This window comes from Aethalodelphis obliquidens, unplaced genomic scaffold (assembly GCF_003676395.1).
Source record: "Aethalodelphis obliquidens isolate GAN/ISIS:26980383/991018 unplaced genomic scaffold, ASM367639v1 scaffold80, whole genome shotgun sequence".
Classification (NCBI taxonomy): Eukaryota; Metazoa; Chordata; class Mammalia; order Artiodactyla; family Delphinidae; genus Aethalodelphis; species Aethalodelphis obliquidens.
In genome coordinates, this window is record NW_020838024.1 from 1,831,364 (window position 1) to 1,849,260 (window position 17,897).

Consider the following 17,897-nt stretch of genomic DNA (forward strand, 5'->3'; position numbering starts at 1 on the left):
AAAAAGATATTCCATGTAAATGGAATATCTTTTTCCATCCCCTCACTTTCAGTCTGTATGTGTCCCTAGGTCTGAAGTGGGTCTCTTGTAGACAGCATGTATATGGGTCTTGTTTTTGTATCTATTCAATGAGCCTGTGTCTTCTGGTTGGAGCATTTAATCCATTCACCTTTAAGGTAATTATTGATATGTTTGTTCCTAATACCATTTTCTTAATTGTTTTGGGTTTGGTTTTTGTAGGTCCTTTTCTTGTGTTTCCCACTTAGAGAAGTTCCTTTAGCATTTGCTGTAGAGCTGTTTTGGTGGTGCTGAATTCTCTTAGCTTTTGCTTGTCTGTAAAGCTTTTGATTTCTCCCTCAAATCTGAATGAGATCCTTGCTGGGTAGAGTAATCTTGGTTGTAGGTTCTTCCCTTTCATCACTTTAAATATATCGTGCCACTCCCTTCTGGCTTGTAGAGTTTCTGCTGAGAAATCATCTGTTAACCTTACGGGAGTACCCTTGTATGTTATTTGTCATTTTTCCCTTGTTGCTTTTAATAATTTTTCTTTGTCTCTAACTATTGTCAATTTGATTACTGTGTGTCTTGGCGTGTTTCTCCTTTGGTTTATCCTGCCTGGGACTCTCTGCAGTTCCTGGACTTGAGTGGATATTTCCTTTCCCATGTTAGGGAACTTCTTGACTATAATCTCTTCAAATATTTTCTCTGGTCCTTTCTCTCTCTCTTCTCCTTCTGGGACCCCTATAATGTGAATGTTGGTGAGTTTAATGTTGTCCCACAGGTCTCTTAGGCTGTCTTTATCTCTTTTCATTCTTTTTTCTGTTCCACCACCGTCAGTTCCACCATTCTGTCTTCCAGGTCACTTATCCATTCTTCTGCGTCAGTTATTCTGCTATTGATTCCTTCTAGTATATTTTCATTTCAGTTATTGTATTGTTCATCTCTGTTTGTTTGTTCTTTAGTTCTTCTAGGTGTTTGTTCTTTAATTCTTCTAGGTCTTTGTTAAACATTTCTTGCATCTTCTCGATCTTTGCCTCCATTCTTTGTCCGAGGTCCTGGATAATCTTCACTATCATTATTCTGAATTCTTTTTCTGGAAGGTGGCCTATCTCCACTTCATTTAGTTCTTTTTCTGGTGGTGTTTTATCTTGTTCCTTCATCTGGTACATAGTCCTCTGCCTTTTCATTTTGTCTAACTTTCTGTGAATGTGGTTTTCATTCCACAGGCTGTGGGGACGTAGTTCTTTTTGCTTCTGTTCTCCATCCTCTGGTGGATGAGGCTGTCTAAGAGGCTTGTGGAAGCTTCCTGATGGGAGGGACTGGTGGTGGGTAGAGCTGGGTGTTGATCTGTTGGGCAGAGATCAGTAAAACTTTAATACGCTTGTCTGCTGATGGGTGGGGCTGAGTTCCCTCCCTGTTGCCTGGCCTGAGGTGACCCAGCACTGGAGCCTACAGGCTCTTTAATGGGGCTAATGGCGGACTCCAGGAGGGCTCATGCCAAGGAATACTTCCCAGAACTTCTGCTGCCAGTGTCCATGTCCTCACGGTGAGCCACAGCTGTCCACCGCCTCTGCAGGAGACCCTCCAACACTAGCAGGTAGGTCTGATTCAGTCTCCTAGGGGGTCACTGCTCCTTCCCCCTGGGTCCTGGTGCACACACTACTACTTTATGCCCTCCGGGAGTGGAGTCTGTTTCCCCCAGTCCTGTTGAAGTCCTGGAATCAAATCCCGCTAGACTTCAAAAGTCGATTCTCTGGGAATTCCTTCTTCTGTTGCCAGACACCCAGGTTGGGAAGACTGACGTGGGGCTCAGAACCTTCACTCCAGTGGGTGGACTTCTGTGGTATAATTGTTCTCCAGTTTGTGAGTTGCCCACCCACAAGTTGTTTGTGATTGCACATCTCCTACATTGCACCTTCTCCTTTGTCTTTGGATATGGGGTATCTTTTTTGGTTAGTTCCAGTGTCTTCCTGTCGATGATTGTTCAGCAGTTAGTTGTGATTCCTGTGCTCTTGCAAGAGGGAATGAGCACACGTCCTTCTACTCCGCCATCTTGAACCAATCTCGGTTACCATTACTTTTAAAATCAAAAGCGGTGGCCAGAGGAGATGGAGTCAAGATGGCAGAGAAGAACGTGAGCTCACCTGTTCTTAGGAAAGCATCAAAATAACAACTGCTGAATGACCATAGACAAAAAAAAAAAAAAAAACCCACTGGAACCTACCATAAAGAATATCCTACATCCAAAGAAGCCACAGTGAGACAGTAGGAGGGGCACAATTGCAATAAAATCAAATCCCACAAAATTTGGGTGACCCACAAAATGGAAAATAATTATACCACAGAAGCTCTCCCACAACAGTGAAAGTTCTGAGCCCCACGTCAGGCTCCCCAGCCTGGGGGTCTGGCAACTGGAGTAGGAGCCCCCAGAGAATCTGGCTTTGAAGGCTAGTGGAGTTTGATTGCAGGAATTCCACAAGACTGGGAGAAACAGAAACTCCTCTATTGGAGGGTACACACAAGGTCTTGTGCGCACCAGGACCCAGGGAAAAAAGCAGTGACCTCGTAAGAGCCTGGGCCAAACCTACCTGCTCGTATTGGAGTGTCTCCTGCAGAGGTGGTGGTGGGGCAGCTGTGGCTTAGTGCGGTGACAAGACACGGTGGTTCTGGGGAGTACTCTTTGGTGTGAGCACTCCGGGAGGCTGCCATTTTGTCTCCAAGACCTTGCCCCACCCAACAACCTGTAGGCTCCAGTGCTGGGACGCCTCAGGCCAAACAGTCAACAGGGATGGACACATCCCCACCCCACCCATTAGCAGACAGCTGCTTAAAGTCTTCCTGAGCACATGGCTACCCACGAAACACACCCCTTGATACGGCCCTGCCCACCAGAGGGACAAGACCCAGCTCCACCCACCAGTGGTCAGGAACCAGTCCCTCCCACCAGGAAGCCTGCACAAGCCTCTTAGCATCACCCACCAGGGGGCAGACAGCAGAAGCAAGAACTACCACCCTGCAGCCTGCAGAACGGAAACCACATCGCAGAAAGACAAAATGAGACAGCAGAGGAATATGTCCCAGATGAAGGAACAAAATAAAACCCCAGAAGAACAACTAAGTGAAGTGGAGACGAGCAATCTACATGAAAAAGAATTCAGAGTAATAACAGAAAAGATTATCCAAGTTCTTCGAAAAAGAATGGAGGCACAGATAGAGAAGTTACAAGAAATGTTTAACAAAGACCTACAATAATTAAAGAAGAAACAGAGATGAACAATACAATAACTGAAATGAAAAATACACTGGAAGGAATCAGTAGCAGAATAACTGAGACAGAAGAATGGACAGGTGAGCCGGAAGACAGAATGGTGGAAATCACTGCTGCAGAATAGAATAAAGAAAAAAATGTAAACAAATGATGAGAGCCTAAGAGACCTTTGGGACAACATTAAATGCACCAACATTCGCATTATAGGGGTCCCAGAAGGAGGAGAGGGAGAGAAAGGACCTGAGAAAATATTTGAAGAGATAATAGCTGAAAACTTCCCTAACATGGGAAGAGAGACAGTCATAGAAGTCTAAGGAAGCCCAGAGAGTCCCAGGCAGGATAAACTCAAGTAGGAACATGCTAAGACACATAGTAATCAAATTGACAAAAATTAAAGACAAAGAAAAAATATTAAAAGCAACAAGGGAAAAGCAACAAATAACATACAAGGGAATTCCTAAAAGGTTGTAAGCTGATTCCTCAGCAGAAAGTATGCAGGCCAGAAGGGAAGTGATGAACAGGAAGAACCTTCAACCAAGAACACTCTACCTAGCAAGGCTCTCATTCAGATTCGATGGAGAAATCAAAAGCTTTACAGACAAGCAAAAGCTAAGAGAATTCAGCGCTACCAGACCAGCTTTGCAACGAATGCTAAAGGAACTTCTCTAGGTGGAAAAGAAAAGGCCACAAATAGAAACAAGAAAATTATGAATAGAAATGCTAACCAGTAAAGGCAAACATACAGTAAAGGTAGGAAGTCATCCACACACAAGTATGATATCAAAAGCAGCAATCGTGAGGAGAGTACAAATGGAGGATATTGGAAATGAATTTGAGATTAAGTGATCAGCAAGTTAAAACTATCCTGTTTATGTAGACTGCTGTATCAAAACCTCTTGGTAATCGCAAACCAAAAATCTACAATAGATATACAAAAAAGAAAAAAGGAATCCAAACACAACATGAAAGGTAGTCAAATCAAAAGAGAACAAAAGAGTAAGCGAAGAAAAAAGACCTACAAAAACAAATCCAAAACAATTAACAAAATGGCAACAAGAACATATCAATAATTACCTTAAACATAAATGGATTAAATGCTCCAACCAAAAGATATAGACTGGCTGAATAGATACAAAAACAAGACCTATACATGTGCTGTCTACAAGACATGCACTTCAGATCTAGGGACACATACAGACTGAAAGTGAGGGGATGAAAAGTATTACAGGCAAATGGAAATCAAAAGAAAGCTGGGGTAGCAATACTCATATAAGACAAAATTGACTTTAAAATAAAGACTGTTTTAAGAGACAAAGAAGGACACTACATAATGATCAAGGGATCAATCCAGGAAGAAGATATAACGATCTTATATGCACCCAACATAGAAGCACCTCAGTATATAAGGCAAATGCTAACAGCCATAAAAAGAGAAATCAACAGTAACACAATAATAGTGTGGGACTTTTAACACCCCACTTTCATCAGTGGACAGATCATCCAGACCTAAAATTAGTAGGGAAACAGAGGCCTTAAATGACACATTAGACCAGATGGATGTAATTGATGATATTTGTAGAGCATTCCATCCAAAAGCAGCAGAATACACATTCTCAAGTGCACGTGGAACATTATCTAGGATTGGTCACATGCTGGGCCACAAAGCGAGCCTTGGTAAATTTAAGAAAACTGAAATCATGTCACCCATCTTTTCTGACCCCAATGCTATGAGATTAGAATCAACTACGAAAAAACTGTAAAAAACACAAACATGTGGAAGCTAAACAATATAATAGTAAACAACATGGATCACTGAAGAAATCAAAGAGGAAATCAAAAAATACCTGGAGACAAAAGACAGTGAAAGCACCATGATCCAAAACCTATGGGACACAGTTCTGAGAGGGAAGTGTATAGCAATGCAATCTTACCTCAGGAACAAGAAAAATGTCAAGTAAACAACCTAACCTTACACCTAAAGCAACTAGAGAAAGAAGAACAAACAAAACCCAAAGTTAGTAGAAGGAAAGAAATCATAAAAATCAGAGCAGAAATAAATAGAAACAAAGAAAACAATAGCAAAGATCAATGAAACCAAAGCTTGTTCTTGAGAAGATAAACAAAATTGATAAATCTTTAGCCAGACAGACTCATCAAGAAAAAGGGCTCAAATCAATAAAATTAGAAATGAAAAAAGTTACAGCAGACACCACAGAAATACAGAGGGACTACTACAAGCAATTCTATGCCAATAAAATGCACAACCTGGAAAAAATGGACAAATTCTTAGAAAGGTACAATCTCCCAAAACTGAACCAGAAAGAAATGGAAATATGAAAACCAAATACAAGCACTGAAATTGAAACAGCAATTAAAAAACTTCCAGCACACAAAAGTCCAGGACCAAATGGCTTTACAGGTGAATTCTATCAAACAATCAGAGAAGAGTTAACACCTATCTTTCTGAAACTATTCCAAAAAGTTGTAGATGAAGGAATACTCCCAGACTGATTCTATGAGGCCAGTGTCACATGATACCAAAACTAGACAAAGATACCACTCACACACAGAACGAAAATTACAGGCCAATATCACTGATGAATATAGATGCACAAATCCTGAACAGAATACTAGCAAACGAAATCCAGGGACTTCCCTGGTGATCCGGTGGTTAAGAATCCGCCTTCCAGTGCAGGGGACGCAGGTTCAATCTCTGGTCAGGGAACTAAGATCCCACATGCCACAGGGCAAGTCATGGCGACTACTGAGCCCGTGTGTTCTAGAGCCCACATGCCACTAGTGAGCCCTGTGCCACCACTACCAAGTCCTTGCACTCTAGAGCCCGCATACCACAACTAGAGAGCCCACCCCCTGCAACTTCTGAGCCTGTACGTTCTGGGCCCATACACTGCAACTAGTGAGCCTGTGCACCACAGCTACTGAGCCAGCACTCTCTGGAGCCCATGCACCACAACTAGAGAGAAGCCTGCACACCACAATGAAGAGCCCGCACACCACAAAGATCCCGCATGCTGCAGTGAAGATTCCACCTGCCGCAACTAAGACCCAATGCAGCCAAATAAAACAAAAAACAAACGAAAAACCTCAAATCCAACAGTACATTAAAAGGATCATACACCATGGTCAAGTAGGATTTTTTTCGAAAGATGCAAGGATTTTCAGTATCTGCAAATCAGTGTGCTATACTATATCAACAAATTGAAGAATAAAAACTATATGATCATCTCAATAGATGCAGAAAAAGCTTTTGATAGGGCTTCCCTGGTGGCGCAGTGGTTGAGAGTCCGCCTGCCGATGCAGGGGACGTGGGTTCGTGCCCCGGTCCGGGAAGATCCCACATGCCACGGAGCAGCTGGGCCCGTGAGCCATGGCTGCTGAGCCTGTGCATCCGGAGCCTGTGCTCTGCAACGGGAGAGGCCAAGACAGTGAGAGGCCCCCGTACCGCAAAAAAAAAAAAAAAAAATAGGTTTTGACAAAATTCAACACCCATTTATGATAACAACTCTCCAGAAAGTGGGCATTGAGGGAACATACCTCAACATAATAAAGGCCATATATGACAGACCCACAGCTAACATCACACAAAATTGTGAAAAGCTGAAAGCATTCCCTCTGAGATCAGGAACAAGACAAGGATGTCCACTCTCGCCACTTTTATTCAACATAGTTTTGGAAGTTCTAGCAATCAGAGAAGAAAAGGAAAAGGAATGCAAATTGGAAAAGAAGAAATAAAACTGTCACTGTTCGCAGATGACATGATACTATACATACAAAATCCTAAAGATGCTACCAGGAAACTACTAGAGCTCATCAATGAATTTGGTAAAGTTGTAGGATACAAAATTAATGCACAGAAATCTCTGGCATTCGTATACACTAGCAATGAAAAATCAGAAAGAGAAATCAAGGAAACAATCCCATTTACCATCGCATCAAAAAGAATAAAATACCTAGGAATAAACCTACCTGTGGAGGCAAAAAGATCTGTACTATGAAAACTATAAGATGCTGATGAAAGCAAAGGTGATGCAAATAGATGGAAAGATATACCATGTTCTTGGATTGGAAGAATCAATATTGTCCAAATGACTGTACTACACAAGACAATCTACAGATTCAATGCAATCCCTATCAAATTACCAATGGCATTTTTCACAGAACTAGAACAGAAAATTTTACAATTTGTATGGAAACACAAAAATGACCCCAAATAGCCAAAGAAATCTTGAGAAAGCAAAACAGAGTTGGAGTAATCAGGCTCCCTGACTTCAGACTAAATGACAAAGCTACAGTAATCAAAACAGTATGGTACAGGCACAAAATCAGAAATACAGATCAATGGAACAGTATAGAAAATCCAGAGATAAACCCACACACCTATGGTCAATTAATCTATGACATAGGAGGCAAGACTATACAGTGAAGAAAAGACAATCTCTTCAATAAATGATGCTGGGACAACTGGACAGCTACATGTAAAAAAATGAAATTAGGACACTCCCTAACACCATACACAAAAATAAACTCAAAATGGATTAAAGACATAAATTAAGACTAGATACTATAAAACTCTTAGAGGAAAACACAGGCAGAACACTCTTTGAGGTAAATCACAGTAATATGTTTTTGATCCGTCTCCTAGAGTAATGGAAATAAAAACAAAAATAAACCAATGGGACCTCTTTAAACTCAAAAACTTGCACAGCAAAAGAAACCATAAACAAAACAAAAAGACAACCCATGGAATGGGAGAAAATTTTTGCAAACAATGTGACCAACAAGGGATTAATCTCCAAAATTTCCAAATAGCTCATGCAGCTCCTCGATATCAAAAAAAAAAAAAACCCAATCAAAATGTGGGCAGAAGACCTAAATAGACATTCCTCCAAAGAAGATATACAGATGGCCAAGAGGCACATGAAAAGAGGCTCAACATTGCTAATTATTAGAAAATTGCAAATCAAAACTACAATGAGCTATCATCTCACACCAGTGAAAATGGCCATTGTCAAAAAGTCTACAAACAATAAATGCTGGAGAGGGTGTGGAGAAAAGGAATGTTGGTGGGAATGTAAATTTGTATATCCACTATGGAGAATGGTATAGAGGTTACTAAAAAATCTAAAACTAGAGCTACGATATGATCCAGCAATCCCACTCCTGGGCATATATCTGGAGAAAACCACGGTTCAAAAGGATACGTGTACCACAGTGTTCATTGCAGTGCTGTTTACAATAGCCAAGACATGGAAGCAACCTAAATGTCCATCAACAGAAGAATGGATAAAGAAGAAGTGGTACATATATACAATGGAATATTAGCGATTAAAAAGAATGAAATAGGGCCTCCCTGGTGGCGCAGTGGTTGAGAGTCTGCCTGCCGATGCAGGGGACACAGGTTCGTGCCCCGGTCTGGGAAGATCCCACATGCTGCGGAGCGGCTAGGCCCGTGAGCCATGGCCGCTGGGCCTGCACGTCTGGAGCCTGTGCTCCGCAACAGGAGAGGCCACAACAGTGAGAGGCCCACGTACCGCAAAAAAAAAAAAAAAAAAAGAATGAAATAATGCCATTTGCAGCAACATAGATGGACCTGGAGATTATCATACTGAGCAAAGTACATCAGACAGAGAAAGACAAATATCATATGATAGCGCTTATATGTGGAATCTAAAAACAATGATACAAATGAACTTACTTACAAAATAAACAGACTCACGGACTTAGAGAACGAACTTATGGTTATCAGGGGAGAAGGGTGGGGGGGAGGGATAGATTGGGAGTTTGGGATTGACATATACATGCTTGCTATATTTAAAATAGATAACCAACAAGGACCTACTATTACTATAGCACAGGGAACTCTGCTGAATATTCTGTAATAACCTAAATGGGAAAAGAACTTGAAAAAGAATAGATACATGTATATGTATAACTAAATCACTTTGCTGTACACCTGAAACTAACACAACATTTTTAATCAACTGTACTCCAATATAAAATAAAAAGGAAAACAAAACAAAAGAGGTGGCCAGAATTCAATTTCCTTCTCTCACATAGAATAGGAATTGCTGGAACCCTAAAGCCAACCATATCCAGACCTTGTGATTTAAATATTAGGTAAGGTGTGACTGCCTTGGGTTTGATTATAAAAGTCATTGTAAGTAACAAACTTATAAATGAATCAGTCCTAATGTATGCATTGTTCTTTTCCCTTGAAAGGGTCTAATGCTCCCTGTCTGCGGTGTACAGAAAATCACACAAGTGCTGGTCTTGCCCCTCAAACCAAGGAGGTATGTTTAGAGTATGAGAGAGAGGAGACTGTGGTGAGCCCCTGGATGGTACCTTCAGACATCCGTGCGATTCTGTATGAGAGTCACAGTTCCCTTCTACAGGTACACGTTGTTCCAGGTTCCAGTTTGCCTAGTGGTTCCTTGGGTTCTTTAGGTTTTTTTGTTGTTGTTTATTTATTTATTTAGTGGGATGTTGACATACTGAAAGATTATTAGGTCAGTTTGAAGTAGCGATTCAAAGCATCTACACTTGTGGCTTAGTACTCCAGCATTTATCATGCAGAATTTTCCTTGACTGTGTATTTTCTTTTTAATCTAAAAAAAAAAAAAAAAAAAGACTCAAAAAACAAGACACAACAACAAAAATGTAAGAACAGATCATTGTACTATAGACATAAAAATCTATTCTGTCCACTCTTCAGACCTGGCGCCAGCATCTTGTGTCGGGTGATGCTCATTCAGCCCACTGCCAATCTAGATGTGCTGGGCAACCGCAGCCCTGGTTCCCTTCATGTTTCCTGCAGTGTTCGGTGGATGAGCAGCTCTAGAATCTTTGGAAAATTTAGTTCATGTTCCATTTATTTTTTCTCCGGCTAGGACCACAACTTACTGTCTTTCTCAATTTGATAGGACTCATCACCAACTGAAGAAAAGCCAGAGCCTCCTTTTGGGGTGGGTGGCACGGACAGCTTGTCTGAGAGCACGGGCAGCATCCTCAGCAAGCTTGACTGGGATGCCGTCGAAGATATGGTGGCCGGTGTGGAGGACAAGAGCCCGTCTGTCCACCGGGCCCTGGACCTGTAAGACCTGAATGTCACTCTGCTTCCACGCAAAGGCCAGCAACTCAGTGTTGTAGTTCTGAAAGATCTGTGGGTTTAAGGGAGAGAAGCAATGAAAGAAGCAATGTGAATTTACCACCTGCAGGCATATTATTACCTGGATTAGACATTTTAAGAGGAAAAATAAACATTTCTCAATAAGTTTGCCTTCGAGGGAAAGGGGTTAACTATAGATGTGTTATATGTTTTTGCATTTGACTTATTATCTTTAGGTATAATTTTTTAAATGATGAAATAAACAGTACCTTTCAAGCCAAGCTTGTATAATATTTAAGCTTCTTTCAATAAAAACCTTCTGTCTTGCCTCATCCTTTACCCCCTGAGTTTTAAGAAGCAACCTTAGCTGGGTAAACCTGATAGGAAAAAAAAATGCTTTCATTGAGGTGAAGAAAATCACACTCTCACCAGAGACGCTCAATAATGAACTCCATTTTAAAAGATATCCTAAAATTGTGTAGGACTTGGCTGTGGGGTGAAAAGGAACCAGCCACCTTCCACTAATCCTGAACTTCTAAATAAAACATGCTCCATATGGGCCAGGTCTTCTGTCCTCTGCCCTGTATCGTGAAAAGCCTTGGAGGAAGAAAGAGTTGGATACTTTGGGTGCCTTGCAGAGTCTGGCCACTGCTACTACCCTGCACTTTGATCTCTGCCTTGTCAGCTCAGTGGGGCCACTGTGGTCTGCTTGGACATAGCTCGTTATGCTGGAGTTGGGATAATACCCTTAAAGCAGAGAGCCAAGCATTTATGAGACTTACCTCATGAGCTTCCCTTCCGTCGGGGATCACTGTCTCGCACTGCACGCTGCTGTCCAGTGTCTAAAAGCAGTTGCCTCACGTTTTTTGTCCAATTTTATGGTTAAGGCATGCAGACTGGTCACGTGCCAGTTACTTTGTCATAGCTGCAAGTGGAAGTCTTTTCTTGGTCTCAGTCAATTTTACATCCGTACAGCAAACCTGAAAATAAGGACTGAAGGAGGGTAGAGCATGTCAGCAGAAGACTGATGGTCCTAGGCAGCCTCCAGCCTCTAGCTTGAATATGTTCTCTTAGTCTTCAAAAAACTGCAGTACGACAGTTTTGTAGCATGCCTGACACAGGAAAGAAACATCCTTACAAGGAAGGGTCTAGACTGCATACCTTCCAAACAAACAAGGGTTAAAAGAAGCAGTTTCCATATCTAGATTTCAAGCACTTACCATGCTTGGGAATACCTCCAGTTATCAAAAGGATTCCCCAATTTCTCAAAACAATATTATTTTGCTCACATTTTTATTAGAAAATATACAGCATTTAGTATCATGTATATCTAAACTAAAGCCACATCTGAGTGTCCTGTTCTTAATTCTGGCTGAGTTTGGAATCTGTTAGCAAAGGAAGCTCAGACACAAAGCTGCCAAGAAATTATATCCGTGGGCCTGGCTTAGAAACACCAACTGCAGCCTTCCTTTCCTACTTCAGCTCCTACTGATAAATTAATTTTATTCCTTCTAAGACTTAAGTGAAAGGATAATAAAAGAATTTTTAAATGTATAAATCAACACAAACGAAGAGAACTGGAGAGGAGATATCACTGGAGGAGAGAAGTCACAGGAGGTGTAAGAGGGTGAGGAGGCCATAATAGAATTTGTGCAGAGGAGGATAGTGATGAACAGTGAATTTAAGACTCAGAGCTGACAAGCACAGAAAGGGACCCAGTGAGACAATCACGGTGTAAGTCTTAGAACAGTTGCAACTCATCTCTGTATCCCTTGTGCAAAGAGCTCCCAGTAGCTATGCCCGAGGCAGGAGTCCAACTTCCCACCTGATTACTTTAGAGCAGAGATCAGCAAATCTGGCCTGCTTTCTGTTCTTGTAAATAAAGTTTTACTGAAAGACAACCTGCCCATCCATTCACATGATATCTACGCTGCTTTTGCTTGTCAGTGGCAGAGTTGCATAGTTGCTACATAAACCATGTGACTTGCAAAGCCTAAAATACTTATTTTCTGACTCTTTAGAGAAAGTTTGCCAACCACTGCTCTAGAGTGGAGCTCACCAGATGAAATCCACCTCTAACCCTTCAGAGCTTCAATAAAGAGCTTCAATAAGCTTTCTAGTACCTTGCTCAAAAACCTGAATGGTTAGGCATCACTTGACACAAAGAGAAAGCCCTTTTCATGAAAGGGAGAGTCAAAATTAAATGAGCAAAACAACAACAAAAAGGTCATGCAAGAAACAGAACAAGTGGTTTTTTAAAGCTAACAAATTGGAAGGCTCAGGCAACGACAGAGGAAGCCCTATTCTCACATTTCCGTTAATAAAGAAGACATATTTCTTATTGGTGAGTGGCAAGAGTTCAACATCAATTGATTCCCATTTTAAAAACGAGTATACATGCATTCACCAAGTCCCTACTTCTGGCGTTTGACGAGTAAGGGGCAGCTACTTCAGGAAGCTAAGTAGATTAAATGTTTGCTTTGCAGAGCACTCCCCCAGCAGGTGGATGGGTGTCTAGATTTGGGGCAAATGACAGCAAGCTGGACTGCAAGTCCAGGCTACAATATGTACTCTCCCCTGGCTCTGCTGACAATAAAGCTGTTAGTTTTATCTGTATCTGACTTCAGTTTATAATTCCAATCAGAATTCCAAGGAGTGAGGAATGTGATTTATCAGCCTCCTTAACTCTGAACACGTGAAGCACTGGCTGTGGCTTGAGCTCAGGCCTCCAATGGCAAGAATGTTACTTTTTAATCAGATAGATAAATATGAGATGTTGCATTCATAAAATAAAACAAGTTACTGTATGAAAGGAGCAATCAGAGAACAAGAAGAAACTCTTTGAAATTTAAAATATAGCTGAAATAAAAATTTTAATAGCAGAGTTAGAAGATAAAGTCAAAAAACTCTCAAAGATAGACTCAAAAGACAAAAAAAAAAAAAAAAGCAAAAAACGTAACTGAGGAGATCAGTCCAGGAAGAATAATATCTGACTAACAGAAATTATAGAGAGGGGCTTCCCTGGTGGTGCAGTGGTTAAGAATCCGTCTGCCAATTCAGGGGACATGGGTTCGATCCCTGGTCCGGGAAGATCCCACATGCTGCGGAGCAGGTAAGCACATGCACCACAACTACTGAGTCTACGCTCTAGAGCCTGCGAGCCACAACTACTGAGTCCATGTGCCACAACTACTGAAGCCCATCCACCTAGAGCCCATGCTCCACAACAAGAGAAACCACCGCAATGAGAAGCCCATGCACCACAATGAAGAGTAGCTCCTGCCCGCTGCAACTAGAGAAAGCCTGCACACAGCAACGAAGACCCAACACAGCCAATAAATTAAATAAATTAATTAATTTAAAAAAAATTATAGAGAGAAGAAACCAAGGGGAAGAAATTATCAAAGAAAATTCTCCATAGCTAAGAACACAGATCAAAAGTCTATAACATGCCCTGTAGAATGAATTTCACAAAGAGATCCACTAAGAAACACCATAGTGAAATTTTACAATATGAGAAATAGAGAAAATATCCTGTTTCTAGAGCGGGAAAGCACAAGTCATAAACAAAGGAATAATCATCAATATGGTAGCAGCCCTCTTAACAGCAACAACACAGGCTAGATTATGGTGAAAATACTTTCAAAGGGAAAAATTTCAATTTAGAATTTTAGACCCAGCTATCAACCATGAGGTGAGAATAATGACATTTTCAGACATCTAATGATTCGAAAATTTTGTCCTTATGTGTCCATTCTTAGGAAACTACTGCAGGATATGCTCAAGCAAACTGAACATTTTTAAGCAAAAAGGAGGAAGTTTTGGGTTCCAGACATGGGTTCTGGATCCTACCAGAAGAGGGATAGAAAAAGTCTGGTAGAACACCTTTGCAGCAGTCCTGAAAAATCGGTCCAGATTGGTGCAAAAGTAAGAACAGCTCCATGAAGGAGTTTCTTGATGGAGGAATGCAAGAGGGGCGGGGGGGGGGGGGGAGGAGAAGACTCAAACGAATGATATGAAAGAAATCTGTAATTCTTTTGGAGCTCTATGTGGAAATTATGTAAGTGAAAAAGCAAAGCAATTTCACTAAAAGGAAAACAAGAATACACGATAAAGGAAATGTATTCATAGTAAACTTAGCTCTGATTGAACAATATTTACATAGTTTTATATTACATAAATTCCTATTAAATATACTGATATCCATACTGGGAGGAGAGGGAAAGACTATAAGAGCCAAGTCTTTATCATAAAAAAGTCAATAGGGGACTTCCCTGGTGGTCCAGTGGTAAAGAATCCACCTTCCAATTCAGGGGACGCGGGTTCGATCCCTAGTCGGGGAACTAAGATCCCACATGCCGCAGGGCAACTAAGCCCGCGTGCTCTAGAGCCTGCATGCCACAACTAGAGAGAAGCCTGCACGCTGCAACAAAAGATCCCACATGCCTCAACAAAGATCCCGTGTGCCGCAAAAATAAACTAAACTAAGTCAACAGATGATAATATAATTCAATATCTAAGTTCCAGAGTTAATAAATTGCAACAGTACATTCTTTAGAAATATGCATGTTAGCTACCCAAGGAAATCAGAGTGGTTGCCTGTAATTATATTAAAAGCCTGTCTCATTAAAATCTATCTTGGAATTACTCTGAACTGTATAAAAAGCAGGATTTTAAAGATTCAGTTGACAGTTTTAAGCTATCCAAGACTATTTTTCTCTTTTTTGGTTCCTTTCCTTACTTCAAATCATGATTATTCCTCATGGGCTGTCCTCCAGATGAATCAGGGGTAAGTCATGTTGTCTTTTGTGTGGATATCTACCCAGGAATACTTGTCTCACTCATCAAAACTTACTAAGGAAATTCACACCTGTTCTCTCCTCGTTACAATTTAATTTTTAATTGTTGGCCATTATTTTAGCCTACCAAAGCTATGTGACCAACTTAAACATCCTAACCACTTCTACAAATAAGGCTACTTCTCTCCTTCTACCACCACCCCCCCAGCCAGAGTTATCATCATCACCTTCCACAGGGCGTTATTGGTCCCCCTCATATCATTGTCAGTGCTCTTTAAAAAATGCAAATCTGGACTTCCCTGGTGGTGCAGTGGTTAAGAATCCGCCTGCCAGTGCAGGGGACACGGGTTCAATCCCTGGTCTGGGAAGATCCCACAGGCCACAGAGCGACTGAGCCCGTGCGCCACAACTACAGAGCCTGCGAGCCACACAGCTGCTGAGCCCATGCTCCACAACTACCGAAGCCTATGCACCCTAGAGCCTGCGCACCACAACTACTGAGCCTGCATGCTGCAACTACTGAAGCCCGCGTGCCTAGAGCCTGGGTTCCGCAACAAGAGAAGCAACCGCAATGAGAAGCCCTCGTACAGCACCAAAGAGTAGCCCCCGCTCTCCACAACTAGAGAAAGCCCCTGCACAGCAATGAAGACCCAATAAAGCCAAAATAAAATAAAATAAATTTAAAAATAAATAATTAAAAATGCAAATCTGACTTCACAAAAGCAAATCCCTGTTCCACTTCCCACCTATCTTAATTTCTTAATGGCTCACCATTGCTCATAGGACATCCTTAACATGGCCTACAAAAGCGTGATTTGGCCCATCTATTTCATCAGCTTCATCATTACTCTTTTTTTCTCTGCCATTCACAGGAACTGCAAAGCTTTAAGCGATATGCGCTTTTCTTCAGGCCCTTTGCATATGCCTTGTCATCAATTTGGGATTCTTCTTGCATCCCCTTCTTTCATCTAATTTTTTTTCCCTCAGACTTTATAGAGTTCAACTATTATGTCCCTAAGGAATGAACTGCTGGCAACAACAAAAAAAAAAAGAGAAGTTCTCCCTTTTATCAGTGGTTCAACCAACATTATTTGGTATCTATTATATATATATTACATGTCAGGCTTTATCCGAGGATTAGTTTCACTTGGAGAAGGAAGCCTTTCTTGTCTCCCCCAACCCTCCAGACTATTTTAGTGCTACATACTCTCATGATTTCTGTTACTTTTCCTTTTAAGCACTCATTTCAACTGTAACTTAATAACTATAATTGTGTACTTTGTGGTTCATTTCCTATCTCTTCCACTAGAAACACAAGCTTGTTGCCAATGGGTCCAGCACAGTTTGTTGCTGATAGTATGCACTCAGCAAATACTTGTAAAATAACTGAATTTGCAAAAACTAAAAGTAATGAACCAGTGTCAATACCAAGTGATCTCCAAGACAAACAGTATGACAGGAAAAAAAAGAGGTAGAATCCAAGGCTTTAAGCTCAGGAAAGGAGTGCAGAATGTAGCCTGTGATTCCTTCATCTCTGCAGTACCAAACTCCACCTGTTCACTTGATTCATTCATTCTTACGGTCACATCCCCTACCCGGTTTCCAGAACCACTCTACCTCAGAAATCCCACACAGTCCTCTGACTTTATCACTCCACTACTCCACTTCCGCCACTCTCATTCTACTTGCTCTCCCACTTCATGGAGACCTCTGAACTTTGATCCTTCCATTTTCTCTCAATCCAGCTCTTCAACTATACCCCCAACAAACTCCCGCCCCTGGCTCACTGATGAGTCACTCCTGCCGTGCAGCTGAGTGCTGCTGGGAAAAATAATGCAGTTTGGCATCTTCACAATCCCCCACATTGTAGCCAGTGACTGCTTTTTCTGAACCACAACCCTGAGGATATTTACTGTTTAAAGCCCTTCCAAACTCTTAAATATGCTTTTTAGGCCCTTTATTATCTATCTGCTTTTTTCTCTAGCTCCACTACTCAGCATTTCAGTACTCTGTTGTCTCTCTTCCCGCCCTTGCCACTCTCCCTGATTCTCATTTATTTCTCAACTCAACCACAATCTGGCTTTGCTCTCATCCTCCCTGAAACAACTCTCCCTAAAATTTACCATTTACATCCTGAATGGCGGGATCAAGCATTTTTCAGTCTTAGTCTTACTGTGGCATTTCACATGCTGCTCTCTACCTTCTTGAAACTCTCTAATCCCTTAGTTCTGGATTCTTCCCAGACTCTTCTAATCATTTCACCTGCCTCCATCACAAATGCATATTTTCTTGCTGCACCTTAAATGTTAGTAGCCTCCAAGGTTGTTCTTTGGCTCTGCACTGCTCGCTGTAACTACAACTTACGTGGCTGATGAGTCCCAAATGTAGCCCTTGACCAAACGTCCCCCCCGAAAGTGTCATGTTCCCACCTTCTGCACATCACCTGAACATCCCATAGGCACTCACTTTCAACAGATTTAAAATTGAAACTAGTCATCTAAAGTAGAGAAACCCGATAGCTATTCTAGACAACGGCCTTCTTTTACCTTATCAGTCAACTGTCAAGTCTTGCTGTTTTTAGTTCCTAAATACATCTGCAATCTCTCCAATCTTCTTTATCCCTACTATTATCATTATCCTAGTTCAGGCTCTAACCATCCCTGAGACTATATTGCACTAATATCCTCTTCTTGACACCCTTAAA

General features: G+C 41.4%; 1 protein-coding gene across 10 annotated transcripts in view; it reads left to right on the top strand.

Annotated features, from left to right (window-relative positions):
• CPLANE1 (ciliogenesis and planar polarity effector complex subunit 1) overlaps positions 1–10,675 on the top strand; it is a 128,604-nt gene extending 117,929 nt beyond the window's left edge. For 8 of the 10 annotated variants that reach the window (XM_027092638.1, XM_027092643.1, XM_027092642.1 and 5 more), the window contains 2 exons: positions 9,509–9,681; positions 10,210–10,675. In XM_027092638.1, the coding sequence (XP_026948439.1) occupies positions 9,509–9,681; positions 10,210–10,383 (347 nt within the window). In that variant the 3' untranslated portion in view covers positions 10,384–10,675. The remainder of the gene's footprint in view (positions 1–9,508; positions 9,682–10,209) is intronic. The other 2 variants (XM_027092644.1, XM_027092645.1) reach the window with 1 other exon arrangement.
• Positions 10,676–17,897: the final 7,222 nt, after the last annotated feature.